The 14,513-nt window shown below is 38.5% G+C and overlaps 2 protein-coding genes across 2 annotated transcripts; one reads left to right on the forward strand and one right to left on the reverse strand.

Moving 5' to 3' along the window:
- The first annotated feature begins 68 nt into the window (after window positions 1-68).
- On the forward strand, window positions 69-4,767 carry gucd1 (guanylyl cyclase domain containing 1). The gene is made up of 6 exons (XM_042422279.1): window positions 69-438; window positions 590-674; window positions 1,726-1,891; window positions 2,013-2,104; window positions 2,202-2,443; window positions 3,522-4,767. Exons 1-6 carry the CDS (start codon window positions 432-434, stop codon window positions 3,611-3,613), a joined length of 684 nt encoding a protein of 227 aa, XP_042278213.1. The 5' UTR covers window positions 69-431; the 3' UTR covers window positions 3,614-4,767.
- Window positions 4,768-4,793: 26 nt separating this feature from the next.
- Window positions 4,794-11,099, reverse strand: upb1 (ureidopropionase, beta). Its single transcript, XM_042422278.1, has 10 exons — window positions 10,770-11,099; window positions 8,038-8,209; window positions 7,860-7,947; window positions 7,691-7,785; window positions 7,455-7,613; window positions 7,200-7,369; window positions 6,570-6,651; window positions 6,002-6,044; window positions 5,312-5,466; window positions 4,794-5,107 (listed from the first exon to the last, which is right to left on the reverse strand). Exons 1-10 carry the CDS (start codon window positions 10,871-10,873, stop codon window positions 5,024-5,026), a joined length of 1,152 nt encoding a protein of 383 aa, XP_042278212.1. The 5' UTR covers window positions 10,874-11,099; the 3' UTR covers window positions 4,794-5,023.
- Between the last annotated feature and the right edge of the window lie 3,414 nt (window positions 11,100-14,513).

Here is a 14,513-nt window from a genome sequence, read left to right on the forward strand (position 1 = left end):
TTTCTGAGTAGTGTGAGATGAGTGATGACTCCCCCGCACCGCACGGGGGCAGCATAACTTTAATGACAACATACACCAAACACCAGTGTGCTAACTAACAACAGAGAAGTGAAGCAGAACAACGGTATAGACAGACACGAAATCCTGCTAGAACTGATTTTTTTCTAACTTTTATTCTGTAGTTGTTTAGTTAACTAACCGCTGTATGTGTAGCAGCCGTGTTGTGCGTCGATGTGTGAACCTGCCAACAGACAGACTTGTTAATGCTGTTAGCCTGGCAGCTAAACTTGCAGCTGGGCAGCTCGTTGCTTGTAGTTAGCATCGATGAGGGAAACCAAACTCCGGTTTAAATGCTGTAAACAGGACTGAACAGCTCGTACTGAGTTACTGAGCTAGTTGGCCGCTTGTCTGCTGAGAAAGAATTCAACAGAATGACAGGTGAGTGACTCAGACTCATGTCAACCACACACATAAAGCTCAGCTAACTTGCCTTTTGCTCTTGGTAGTAACTTAGCGCCAGATTTAGCACTTTTTAGTACAGTTTAAAGAGTGTTTTTAAATGTAATAATAACAGCGTGGCTTTTCTCAGAGGATGTCGTCCTGTTGAATGTACCTGTCATTCGGCAGCTGTACCACTGGGACTGTGGGTTAGCCTGCTCCAGGATGGTCCTGAAGTAAGTGCACACCCAACTTCACATCACCATAAATGTTCATCCTTTTACATTATCGTTATATCTATGCAAAATGAGGCCATGCAAAACCAGAATATAAACTGTACTGTATTTGATAACATATCTACAGGCATTAAAGGGTTCATACCTTTTCAAGTGTGTCTTAAAACAACAGTCGGGAGGCCAAATGAACAGTGACACATGTTTTTCTTGCTGTAATCTTTCCTTCTGTTCATACTGATCATTAGAAGATCTCTTCATAAGTATTTACAATGTAAGTGATGGGGGACAAAATCCATAGTCCTCCCTCTGTGCAAAAATGTATTTAAAAGTTTATCTGAAGCTAATATGAAGCTTCAGCATCCAAATGAGTCAAATCAAGTTTATATCTTTCAGCGTTACAGTCTTTAAGTGCAAAAGTCCCTCTTTTTGTTACAATACTTCCATCGAAGCTCAATAAGGAAACACTGTCTGAGGAAACACAAAGAGGGAATTTGATGCTAAAAAGACTGTAAATGTGGTAGATATCCACTTGATATGACTAACTCAGACTGCTGAAGACTCATATAAGCTTCACATCAACTTTTAAATGCATTTTTGCACTAAATGACTGTGTGGACACACTATGGATTTTGGCCTCCATCACTTACATTGAAATTTTGAAACATTTGAAGAGGATTTTTAATAGCCAGTATGAACAGGAGGAATGATTACAGTGAGGAAAACCTCTTTCACTGTTCACATGGACACCTGACTTTTGTTTTAAGACATACTTGAAAAGGTATGAACCCTTGATGCCTGTAGATATGTTATCAAATACAGTACAGTTTATATTCTGGTTTTGCATGACCTCATTTTGCATCTATCCTTTAAGATTGTCCGATAAACTTGGGATGTTAATAAATAAAATACCAATATTGAAGGGTAAATAATTGCTGTTTGAAAATTAAGGACAAAAAGTAGTGACAGACATTTTTAAAGTGTAATACTGGTGTTGAGTGTAGTGTGGACTGACCTGTCAGGATTCACAATCTCTAACTGTCCAACTTTGCAGGTACCTCCACCCTGTGAGTGATGAGGAGTTTCAGAGAGCATGCTGGGAGCTGAAGCTGACAGAGAGCGTGTGGACTATTGACCTGGCCTACCTCATGTGCCATCTAGGAATCAAACACTGCTTTTGCACGCAGACCCTGGGTGTTGACAAGGGCTTTAGGAATCAGGTAATTTGCTGAGCCAAACATAGTTTATCAGCCCCGTCCTCAGACTTTTACCCTCATCATTCTGAACAAGATTAGAATCGTTTCTGATCTGTGTTTGTATTGTTTCTGCTATGGTTTGCAGTCCTTTTATAAGAAGCATTTTGATACTGAAGAAGACCGAGTGAATGAGCTTTTTCTTAAAGCAGAGACCAAAAGTGTGGTGGTGAAGAAATGGTGAGTTTTTTTGTTCATTATTTTTCTTTTGGACAAGTTTTTATCCTGTACAATACAAACTGAACTCTGACATGTGTTTGTGATTATCTATCCGTAGCTCTGTGACGGTTCAGGAAATTCAGTCTCACCTGGAGCAGGGCCACGTTGCCATAGTGTTGGTCAACGCTGTTGTCTTGACATGTGAACTCTGCTCCTCGCCTGTCAAATACTGCTGCTTCTTGCCTGTTGGTCAGAAGTGTTTCTGCAGGAAACCTGAGTACCAGGGTCATTTTGTGGTTGTGTGTGGCTTCAACAGGACCACCGGCTGCATTTTCTACAACAACCCTGCATATTCTGACCGTGAGTAATCACATACATCTAAAGCACAAGCAGAAATTGGCTTATTTTTATTTGAACAACAAAACAGTCACAATATCAAAGAGCTAAAATAAATAGGTTTGGTAATACAATAGAAAATATGAAACTAATAGACACCGTCAGAATTTACATCAGGACTTAAATGCCCTGATAGCTGTTGCCCTTTTAAACATATAAATTAATAACTCAAGTAATCTGTTGGCAGAAAATAAATTAATAATTAATTAATCATATTTTAAGAAAAAATGTTTACAGTTCCTGAAATGTAAGGATTTGCTGCTTTTCTCTTGTTTATATGTTTGTAAAGTAAAAATAGAATATTGGTGAGTTTTGGATTTCTGGTTGAGACGGCACCCTTTGGCTCTGGGAGTTTGTGATGGGTCCTTTTCACAATTTTTCATTAGTTACAGCACTAGAGTAGAGTATATTTTAGTCCATTTTGTTAAATAACTTCAAATTACTGTGTAAACATTTTGACTTATTGATTTAACAGCTAGCCTGGCTTTGTCCAAAGGTAACAAAATCCACCTACTAGCACCTCTAACAACCTTTGTTACTGGCTAACAAAAAGTCTGGCACATAAAACCACAGCATGGCATTTCTTACTTTTGGACAGAGCCAGGCTAGCTGTATCCCCCTGTTTCTTTTCTATATGCTAAGCTAAGCTAACGGGCTGCTGGTGGTAACTTTATATTTAAACTGGACAGACATGAGAGTGATATTGATCTTCCCATCTCAACTATCTGCAAGAACGTGAATAAGAAAATATTGAACCACTCTTAAACTTTCAAGCCATTCCTTAATTGGTCCAATCAAAAAACTGATTGTAAAATAAAGAACCGTTGAGACAATTAGGATCTTTTTAAAAAGTTTGATTGTGCAAAATCAATTTTATATCACAAACACGTAGGAAAAACTATTTGCTGATTCTTGAACAACTGTAATCCCCCTACTGTTTGTTAACAAGGAGTGTCTTCTTTTGGGAACTAATACATATATGTGTGTGTGTGTGTGTGTGTGTGTGTGTGTGTGTGTGTGTGTGTTTGTGTGTGTGATTCAGGGGTGTGCTGCACCAGCGTCAGTAACTTCGAGGAGGCCCGGCGGAGTTATGGGACAGATGAGGATATCCTGTTCATCTTTAAGGAAAGCTGATGGGAAGCGGACATGGATTTGGCTCTTCCCAGCTCATCATTATAATAGTGACATCATAATGCAGGTTCTGGACTAGTGGCTCCTGCTGTCGTCAGCTGTCGCTGTCCTCTCCGGTGCTAATGCTCACATGACAAACACTTAGCTGCACATTCACCCATGTTCCCGACATACAGCCGACATGACATGTGAAGGATTAACAGCTGGAAGATATCAACAAATTTATGCTGAATTGTTTATTTTTGTATTTTCTTTTCTTTTAGATAAGCAGATAGTTTCATCATGTTTTTGTTGAGTTTTAATGACAGCGGTTGCTCATGGATTGGAATCTTTAACTATGAACAGAGTATTTCAGATTTAAAATGGATGAAATATGGGAATTATGACCTAAATTAAGAATTACCAGGAAATAATGTGCACATAATTCAGGGTTGATGATGAAAACATTTAGTATATCCAATGTATTTGTTGTGTTCGGTGTTGACGTCAGAAGGTGCTCATGTGTAGCCACCAGCCTCACCTCTACTTGCCTTTTTAAAGAAATCCTCCTAACTCACCTGTCACTTTTTATTCACGTGATTATTTCAACAAGAACAGAGGAAGTAGTTGTGTTTTGAACGTCTCAGGTAATTAATGCCCTAAAGTGTGACATGCGCATCAAATGACAAAACTAGTTCAATGCAATACTCCATAGTCTGTCTATGGAACTGAATCTGCCTGCAGAAGAACATGGATGGACTTGATGGACACAGAGAAACATGAATTCACCACTTTGATTCACTTCACCGAGGAAAAAAACATCTTGTGTTATGGTGTTGGATAGATGGATGCATTGTACGGCTGTTTTGATCATGTGGCAGAACAAAGGTGTGATGAATAGATCATTTCCTCCTCGTCACTCAAGTTTTATTTCTCCATTTTGGTATCATGGTTAAGTTTTTGCACTACGCTTTTCATACCAGACGTAATTCTATGTTATTTAATTTTTTTTTTTTTTTAAATTGCCATGAAATAGTTTTTTTTCTGAATACATGAGAAGTGATTTCTTCCTGGCTGTGCTTTTTTGTGTGAACAAATAGCACATTTTAAACTTTATTTTTTATTAAACATAGAGCTGCATTTATTATATGTTGTAATTAAAAGATTTCAACAGGAGACCCATTATTTTGATTTTTCTTGTTCATGTTTATTTAATGAGGCATTTACACACAATGGTCACATTTTGCCAGAGAGTATGAAACCAGATCTTGTCTTTATGTGACTGTATGATGACAAATCTGAACCAATCACAGACAAATACTTTAAGACAGAATACTAAACACAAAATGTCAATGAAAAGATGATAACTGAGCTTAGTGTGTTTCATACTGAAAGGGACTACAGCAAATCTGCAGGATGTATGTGGAACATCATCTACTCCTTCACTATGTTGGGTTTAAAGTCATGTCTGACAGTTTTTGTAAGTTCCTCTGCATACTCAGCGTACCGCCCAGTCATCTGCAGGCACAGAAAATAAGGACATATGAGAAGAGAATAAATGGTATTTTTGAACCAGACTTTTGAAACTACAAAAACCTCTTTAGCTACTTTCAATATACAAGCATCCAATTACTGCAGGAACAGACAAGCATAACCATCTCCTTATAAAAGCAAGTCAAAATGTGACACACAGGCTGCTTGCGCTCTGCCTAGTTCATTTACCTTAAAACTCCATTTGTCACTGATTTGTCGGTTCAGGTTGAGATCCATTTCTACCACTAGCAGTCCGTCACAGGTCCTTGAGAGCCCTGGGGTGCGGCTGCCGTCAGGACCAGCAGCATAACTGGATCCATAGAAGTGTCCGAAGTCGTGGTGAGCTGCAAAAACCAGGAGAGCTGTCAAATAATTCACCCTGCCAGTAACAGCTACTCACTGTATGTGAGACCAAACCTGAGGAAAATATATATAAATGAAAATATAAAAGACAGTTTTCCTGGTATCTCAATGATGATTCTACTACTGAAAAAAATAAATCCTGTTGTGATAACAGGAGATTAAAAAATACATTGCAACATTAAAAAATGTAGACATTATATATTTATTTCTGTCCAAGTTATGGATATTGTATGTAATTCTTTCTAAATCAGGTTCGCTCCCCAATAATAAACACGTTGGTGCTTGGTTAACTGCATTTTGCTTTCAATGGTTATCATTTCCTCCATCATTTCCTGTGTGCTTGTCTCCAATCAATGAAACTAACAAATGGCTCCTGACTTAAAGGATCAATCAGCTCCATTTCACAGTTAGACGGCACAAAAACATTTCATGTTTTTTTCATGTTTTTAACTTTACAAGTTAAAGATGTTACATGAAAATGGTTGTAACTTTCTCAGTTGTAGGAAATAAATCTACCTTTTTTTCCATCACCAGATGTGAATTCACTTTTGAAATGTTCCTGTGTGAAAGACAAAGATGCACATAAAGTTAGAACTGCACAACAACATAACCTCACAACAATGAGACAACACCTGAGCAGGGCTGTAGCCTCTACTTAGCACACTGAGGTCATGTCAGGAAAGATTAGGTGTTAATGATCTTCAGGATAATGATCAGTGATGGTTACATGGTCACTGAAACATCTGTGTGACAAGTGTATGATAAATTTCACCATCAACATTGTTTTAAGGGACCCACTTTCTTTGCTTTACTTTTTATTCTCAATTTCTGTTGCATTTACATAAAAAACACTCATCACTTTTTATGAAATGTATGGAAATTGTCATATAGTGTAACTATGAGACTACTGGTTAGCTATTTTTCTAACTAAGCCAGACAAAAAACAACTCTTATCCAAAAAAAAGCCACATGTAGGAGTCAGGACCTCAGCATTCCCGAAGTCCAAGCTGCTGCCCTGCATTTGAGTGCCATTTATCCAAAACATACTGTATGTGTATGTCTTCAAACAGATCCACTGACTTACCGTCCCAACACGGTTGATTGCACAAGTGAAACAGTGGTTAGCTATTGCTGCATTCCTGGCCTCTATAGGCCACATGGGCTCACTGTGGAAAAGACATAACATTATTATTGATGTATATATAACAAATACAATGTATAACAACTAATGCTACTATTATTGCATCACATTTTTCACCCTCCAGTAAATCAAGGCTGGATTTTCCAACGGAGCAAAGTGGGCAACTGCCTCGGGGGCCATAGACCACCAGGATCCCAAAAAGCCCCAGAATCACTGTGTGGCAATTGGTTTGTGGTAATTTGTGGAACTTTGTTTGGAAATATAGACAAATACAGACAAACATGATAAGGGTATTCAGGTGGTTCCTGCTTTGTTAGCCGTTCTTGATGCTCTCTTCAATAGGGCCCCTGATATTGTGCTTACATGGTGCATATTCCTGAATTAACTTGTGTTTAATCAAATTAATACATAGAAAACATGTGTTCCTGTAATATTCCATCACAGTGATACTGTACACAGTGCACAGAGAGGGGGAGAAACATGAGGTTAATAGCAGCCCAACAGCTAATTTTTGCCTCTAGCAGGTGAATATGACCATGCCAGAAATAATAATTGCTACATTTTGTCTCCTACCTCAGAGCTCCAACAGTAGCTGAAGGGTTGAAGATGATCTCAGCTCCATTCATACTGTACATGAACCAGTTGAGAGGATGATGGCGCCCATAGCAGATATTCACAGCTATCTTCCCAAACTGCGTCTGGAACACCGTGTGGCCAGTGTCGCCCTCCATATAATATGTAGACTGAGTACAAAGAAAAATGTAGCAGTTTGTCTAATTCTAATCAGGTGCAATGAATCATATAGTATACAGGTGATCACATACTGACCTCATTGAAGTCTCCAATCCTGGGAATATGGTTCTTCCTGCTCTTTCCCAGCACATTTCCAGAGTTGGATATCACCACTGCTGTGTTCCACAGAGTGCTGTGCATCTCCTCCCGCTCCAGAATTGGGGAAACAACAACCATGTTGTACTTTTTGGCCAGCTAATGACAAAATGACAGTACCATTAGACTTGTGTATTGCAGTAATGTGTGTCATTGCAATGTGTGAGACTTCTCACCTCTTGGCAGAAGCGTGTGGTGTTTCCTTCTTCAGCAGACTCTGCAAACTCTGTCCATGGCTCTTTCTCGCGGGTGCAGAAAGCAAAGGGCATGGCTGTGTAAAGCAAAAGGCAGGTCAGTCTCACATATTGTTTTACAGTTGTAGCTCTAACTCATGATATCACTTACTCCAGGTCTCCTGAAAGCAGACAATGTTTACACCACACATGGCTGCCACCTCCACAATTTCACCAATCCGGCTGTGCATGGCATTGATCTGTGGGGGGCGGGTGAGGGACAAGCAGGGCATTAGCTTTCACCACACAGGTTTTTACGTGTTGTTTTGGCAAGTAATAGGAGTCCTGACCTGGTCCAGGATGGGGGCATCAGTGGGTAGAACAATGCGGTGCTGGATAAGTCCCACCCGGATCCTTCTGGGTGGCCTCAGTTGTTCCTGGGTAGCTTCAAACCTGTAACCCTTCAGCTCAAAGTCACGCTCAGACGCAGCCTCCACAGCACATGTTGGGAGGTCCAACTTCCTGTAATGCAAAAGAAGCTCATGAGCATTAACCTGCAAGGAGGCCGAAGGGCAAGAAAAAGAAGTTGTGGCACCTATTGACCCCCGTTTCTCCGACTTGCTGAACATTATGTCTGTATTATGCTGCATTCATGCAGTGTCAGCAGAACAGAAAAACCTCCCTTTATTCTGAGTTTGGAGTGTTCACTGAAATAGTCTAAATTAGCTTCTTTAGCTGTGTTAACATTCGGAGCAGTTCAATAACATATGAAACCAGCTACAAACAAACTGTGCAGAGCTCCTTTTAAATTAGCTGAATCGACTGTAGTGTTAGTTTTTATTTTGATGTAACTGCCAACAATGGAGGCTGGTTGACACTTCTGTAGTTCTTTTCACTAAGTGAGAAATATCATCGCTGTCAGAAATGCCAGATATCTCTGATCGTGAATTACAACTCAGAGGTTGATGTGAACAATTAATCTCACTCTGCTGCTCATAACTGAATAATAGTAAATAATTAGTTTGTGGTACCTTAAGCACACATTTATTTAGAATATGCAACCTGTATCTAAAATATCAAACTAGATTTTAACTTTAGGTCCTCTACAGTATATCAGATGAAGTAATAGAGCAGGTAATTATATTGTGCTTCTGTGGTGCATACCGAATGTCCAGTACTGTTGAGGCCTTGTCTTTGAGTCAATATTGAGAATTGAGCAAAACCTTTGGCCTCTTTGGCTTTTTTTTTCAGTCAAATCGATGTCTGTCCAAATGTGATGGAGCAGAGATCCTGGTCCTCATGCAGTCAGTGACAGAGATTTGTGTGAATAAACCACGTGGGCCAGATTATAAATGAGCTTTTCCTTCTTCTTAATTCTCACTTGTATCTAGTTGGAAATGTGCAAATGAAATCACAGTACTTCTATAAATTTCATCCCATGTCCTGCACATATAACATCATCAGCTGTAATTCTATTATTGCACACTATGTATAATACTCTGACATCAACTTGGACACATATTGTAAAGTTTTCATTTTAAAAACTTAATTTTTATGAGTAATGTTTTGGTGGTTAAACAGTTTGAAGGGTTGTGTGTGTGTTCTGCAGCTCGGACAAAGTCCACTTTGCAGAATAATAATTTACCAGGACAAATGCAGTGGAAAAAAGACAGATTTAAAAAGAATTAAAGCTGCAAGCAGTGTTGGTCGGGACCTCGCACTCTGGCCCGTCGGGATCAGTTCATTTTGCTTTTAAAAAATAAGGGATATTTCTTACAAGTGTGGTGTGCTTTTATTTTGAAAGTTTGTTTGACAGGATGAGAATTTTCTGCAGGGTAAGACATGTCTGTCTTTCTCACACTTGTGTCATCAAAATCATGCAAGTTTTGGGCCCATTCACTTGAATTTCAATTAGTAAATTGAAAACTCTTGATGAGTTTGTGTGTTTCATCAAGTCTATTTTTAGAAAAGGAAAGACTTTTAACCCACATGACCTGGTCAAAGTTTGATTGAAATGTGTACTGTCAGGTGTGTAGAGACAATAAGTAACTGCAGCTGGACACAGAAAAATACTCACCTTTTTGAACATTTACTGCTTCCACATAGTGTTAGATACAAACTTCATTTGAACTTTAAATGAGTCACGAGACTTTGACCTACAAATCTTGAATTTACATGTTTTTTCTATCTTTTATTGTTTTTGAGATATTAGAGTGTGAGTTTTAAAGTCTTTTGTTGCGGAATGTTTCACAGCACTGAGAGAGTGACTCAACAGGAGCAGTTGGAGAGGAGGTATTTCAAGTACACTTCTTGTGAAATCTCCTCCTAGATTCCATTACTTTGGCCAAATCTAAAATTAAAAATCATATTTTTAAGTAGGAAATTTCGTTGCGAATCCATTGATAAAGGTTTGAAAGCCTCTGTTTGACACAAAGTTCATGCCCATAGATTGCCTCCCCATTGTTTTACATTGTAAGGTGTGATGTGGCACTACAACTTTCAGGGCTTATCAAATCCAAACTGTTCGAGTTATTACAAAGTTTTTAACAACTTTTTTTCAGAATAGTGTCATAAGTCATCTATTAAAGTTTGAAGCCGATACCATTAACGCCCTCGGAGTAGATAGCGTTTGTTCGGGGACCAAAATTGGGGCAAATTGTGGACTTCCTGTTGGATTTAGGTCAGGGGTATCAGTGTATGATTTGTAGGTCTTGATGAGACAAATTAAGTCGGTTTTGGTTTGATCTCTCTACGACATTCCTACGGGCCGTGGCCATTTTAGTTACAAAGGTGGCGCTAGAGAGCACATTTTGGCACAATTTTCACATTTTATCAAATTTTTCACCAGACCTGATGTGCGTGCCCAATTGGGTTGTTTGGAGTTTTTGAGCATGTTTATGGGGTCAAATTTAGGTGTGATGTCCCGTAATATTAAAGAAAAAAAGAAACAAGCAAACACACGAAAAACAATAGAGTCCTCGCCATTAGGCAAGAACTACTGTTTTACGGTAGTCCTGTGCCTTTTGGGCTCGGTCCCTAAATATTATATATAATATGAACACAAACTCTGGCATCAACTCACTTTGTTTCCTTTCCGAATAAGATGCGTTTGACCTCTGCCAGCTCGCCTTCTGGCAAGTGAGTCTCCAGACTTTTCTCCAGCGATTCAAACTCACATGCGGACATTTCTGCGGTTTCTTCAGGTTTTCGGCTTCACAGCAGCAAAAAACTCACTTTCTGCCGGTGACGGACTGCGTGTACGTTTACCTGTCAAGCGTGTTATATAATCCTGCGTGTTTTCGCGTTACGATGACGTAATTCATATATTTGGCAAGAAGAGCCTGTCCAGCAGCTGTCTGCAGGGGCTGGTCATTAATGGTTCCTGAAATCAGGGGCGTCGCAGCTGTGGGTGTTGCGGGTGTTGTGATGTATTGAAGTGGTCATTGAACTGAGTTTCCCATACATGAAAAACCTATAAATTAGATTAAATGAACAACCATCCAGCCAATCACAGCAATTTGACGAACCCACCAGGCCAGGGAAGAGTAAACAGTTACAGATAGCTGTTACTCGCTGCTGGCTGTGATAACAGATTAGAGAATAACAGATCAGAGGCATGAAACAGATATTTAACTAGTTAGTGGTGTAGAATTTTCTTTTGCAACTTTGTCTTGTTATGTGATGTGTCGCTAATATCATTGAACATAAATGAAATAGGCTAATTTATCCTAAATGTAAGTCAGGTGTCAAATTTGTTTTTTAGTCACTTCTATTGACGTTTTTAAATAGTCATAGACAAAGGTGAGCATTCATATTTAAGATGTGTAACATCTGCCTGTCTTATGGCAATATGTTGCCTGCCTTATGGTAAAGTCTTAACGACCAAATTAATGTTTATTAGCATGATAATCCCTAATTGTGAGTTATACTAATCGCTAATTAGCCACCATGCTGGGTGGACTTTGGCAAGAATATGTACAAGTTACCTCTGTGTCCAGAATGTAAACTCACATAGTTCATGCTGTTTTAAGCTAAATGTCAAAGGAGTATGTTGCTTCAGACGTTATAGTTTTACTCCTTATGTTAGGGAGTAATGTGTGTTTTGCATTTAATAGGCTATAAGTTAGAATGAGCTGTAGCTTATATTGTGTATTAAGGCTAGACCACAGTAATATTACTATTTATTATTGAGCTTAAAAAGGCTTCAGATGGTTGTAGCTGTGGCAGTTAGCCTGTGAGAGCTAGTCGCTCACTCTCTGCACTTACTAGCCTCACATCACCTGCTTATGTGATATTCTCCTGTTAGCTTTGAGGTGGACTTCAGATGAAGAGGGGCAACTTGTTCCCTGTGGCTGTTGGAGAGGAACTGACGCCTGCTGATACAAAACCTCCTGGACAACTTTTGGTATTTAATTTCCCAATTTAAGACAATTAAAGGTCTCCTTTGGATTCCTACTAAAAGACACACTTCCTACTAAAAGACACACTACAACCTAAATTGGAGACAATTTAGGTCGTACTAGTCCATGGACTCAGAAATGACTCTTTACTGATTTGACTCTACTGATACTGATTTGTTACCAGGGTTCAATTTGTTATGCATATATAACTATCAAATATATACTATATTTCACTTTAATGGAAGTGTAAGTTTCCTTTAATTTCATGTCTATAACGTATGTGAGGAAGTAGGATAAAGATACTCTGTGATTATCTTAAGTATAATAAGGATAGCTATGCTCCAGTACAGCAATCACACAAATAACTGGATGTAAGTAGTAATCTGCTATGAGACCCTAAATAAATTCTGCTGAGTTGTTACTCTCATATGGTCTCAGTAATTATTTTATGGTAAACTGAAGCAGTGGTTACAACTACAGTAGTAGAAAAAAATGTTTAAATGCATGGCATTCATTTTGATTTGGCATGTTGAGAGTGGAACAGGGCTCAAAGGCGGGGGGTTGCTGTGCTCATGTCTCACCTCTGGAACCCCCACACTTTTAAAATCGCTGCTCCACCCCTGCCTGTAGTAGTTACTTAGCCAAGTACTTAATTAACCATGTATCCATTACTTTTAGCCATTTCAACCATTTATTCACTACCTTAGGTTTTTCGCCATTTATTTATTTCTACCTGTTTCAGTTTTTTAGCCATTACTGAAACCCTGTCACTTTAACCAGTGGTGGAATGTAACTACATTTACTCAAGTACTGTTGAGGTACTTGTACTTCACTTGTGTATGTCCATTCTATGCTACTTTATACTTCCAAAATATATTGGTAATATTGTACTTTCTCCTCCACTACATTTATTTGACAGCTTTAGTTACTTTTCAGATGAAGATTTGACACAATGGATAATATAACAAGCTTTTAAAAAACAACACATTGTTAAAGATGAAACCAGTAGTTTCTAAGCTTTTTGGCTTTTGACATCTTACATAAAGCAGTGTGTAGTCGGGGTCACATTTCAGATGTCTATGAGTTGTTAACAGCTCCACCAAATAGTGATTTTTCCCTGTAAACTTCTCATATGCTTTCATTTCAATAAATGTTCAAATGATCCAATATTTCATCAAAAATCAAAGATTAGAAAAAAAAGTCTGAAAACTGAAAACAGATTTGTTTATCAGAACTTTGTTTTTTCTTCTTTCCTCTCCCATTAATCATCTCACGACCCCCCAGATTTATCTGGTGACGCTTTGGAGGGGCCCGACCCCTAGGTTGGGAACCACTGGACTAAACTAGCTAACTGTATATAAAGTAGTTGAAACTAGCTCCACCTCCAGCAGCTACAACAGTCAAATGAAACTCTTACATTAAATCATGCAGCCTTCCTGCTCATAGAGGTTTACATTTCACTCTTCAATATTTGCTGCAGTTTGGGGTCACAGGAAACATGATGTTCAACTGATGGATTATCAACACAAGCCAGATTCAAGTGATTTTTAAAACTGAAATGAATATAAACCAGTTCTTCAAGGGTAGAGAAAAATCATTATGAAAATCACTATTTCCAAATACAACAGCAAACTTTGAAAAATGTAATGATAAATCAGCTTAAACGTTAGAACACATAGGTGCTCCCTTTAAATGTGTTTACAAAGAATTACTTGGAACACACAGTCAAGGTCAAATACAAGCATACACAATGATTTACAGAACTGTAACAGTTTTACATTTTGCTAGTTAGAATTACAGAAGCAGCTCACTTTAGCCAAAAAAAGTTAAACAAACTCCTCAACCATTTTACAAAAATGATGCCAGTTAACTAATGCTTAGTGCTCTGTCTAAACTGACTCCATACAAGGCCATGTAGCCACCACTGAGGACATGAGTTCATCCTCACTGTGTTTTAAGGGATGTGAAGGTTTTTGCAGCCTGTCACTATATGTAAGTTTCACTTTTTCTTGGTATCATGTGTGGAAATTTTCTGCCAAGATAATGAGCAGTTGCACAGAATTTTGTTTTGCGATTAGGCTTCTGCTCCAGTATGTCACATCCTGGAGTGAATATGTCCATATACAGATATAACCAAGTGAATGATCCATCCTCTAGCAGGGCATTATTAGTGGGCAGTGTTGAAGCTGGTGAGTACAGGGGCTTCTCCTTACTAATACATCTATTCCTCATTGTTAGATGTCTAGAGAGGTTGTTTAATTTTTAATTTACCCAAGAAAAGTATTTGTCTGTTTCTTCCACTGTTGTGTATGTGTGTAATCTTCATGTCATAGTTGCTCTATTTGGTCAGTATCAGGATACAAATGTTTCTTATATTCAGCTAGAAGTCACATATCAGTTGAAACAGCATAATTTAATCACTTCAT

Source organism: Thunnus maccoyii, chromosome 9 (genome assembly GCF_910596095.1).
Source record: "Thunnus maccoyii chromosome 9, fThuMac1.1, whole genome shotgun sequence".
Lineage (NCBI taxonomy): Eukaryota > Metazoa > Chordata > Actinopteri > Scombriformes > Scombridae > Thunnus > Thunnus maccoyii.

Bases quoted from the DNA above. Each gene is read 5' to 3' on its own strand.
- gucd1 (XM_042422279.1), top strand. The intron at 675-1,725 runs GTAAGTGCACAC...CCAACTTTGCAG, and splicing joins TGCTCCAGGATGGTCCTGAA to GTACCTCCACCCTGTGAGTG. The intron at 1,892-2,012 runs GTAATTTGCTGA...TATGGTTTGCAG, and splicing joins ACAAGGGCTTTAGGAATCAG to TCCTTTTATAAGAAGCATTT.
- upb1 (XM_042422278.1), bottom strand. From the start codon at position 10,873: ATGTCCGCATGTGAGTTTGAATCGCTGGAGAAAAGTCTGGAGACTCAC. The intron at 8,210-10,769 runs GTGAGTTGATGC...TTTGCATTACAG, and splicing joins TTATTCGGAAAGGAAACAAA to GAAGTTGGACCTCCCAACAT. The intron at 6,652-7,199 runs GTAGGAGACAAA...TCTTTTCCACAG, and splicing joins GCTACTGTTGGAGCTCTGAG to TGAGCCCATGTGGCCTATAG.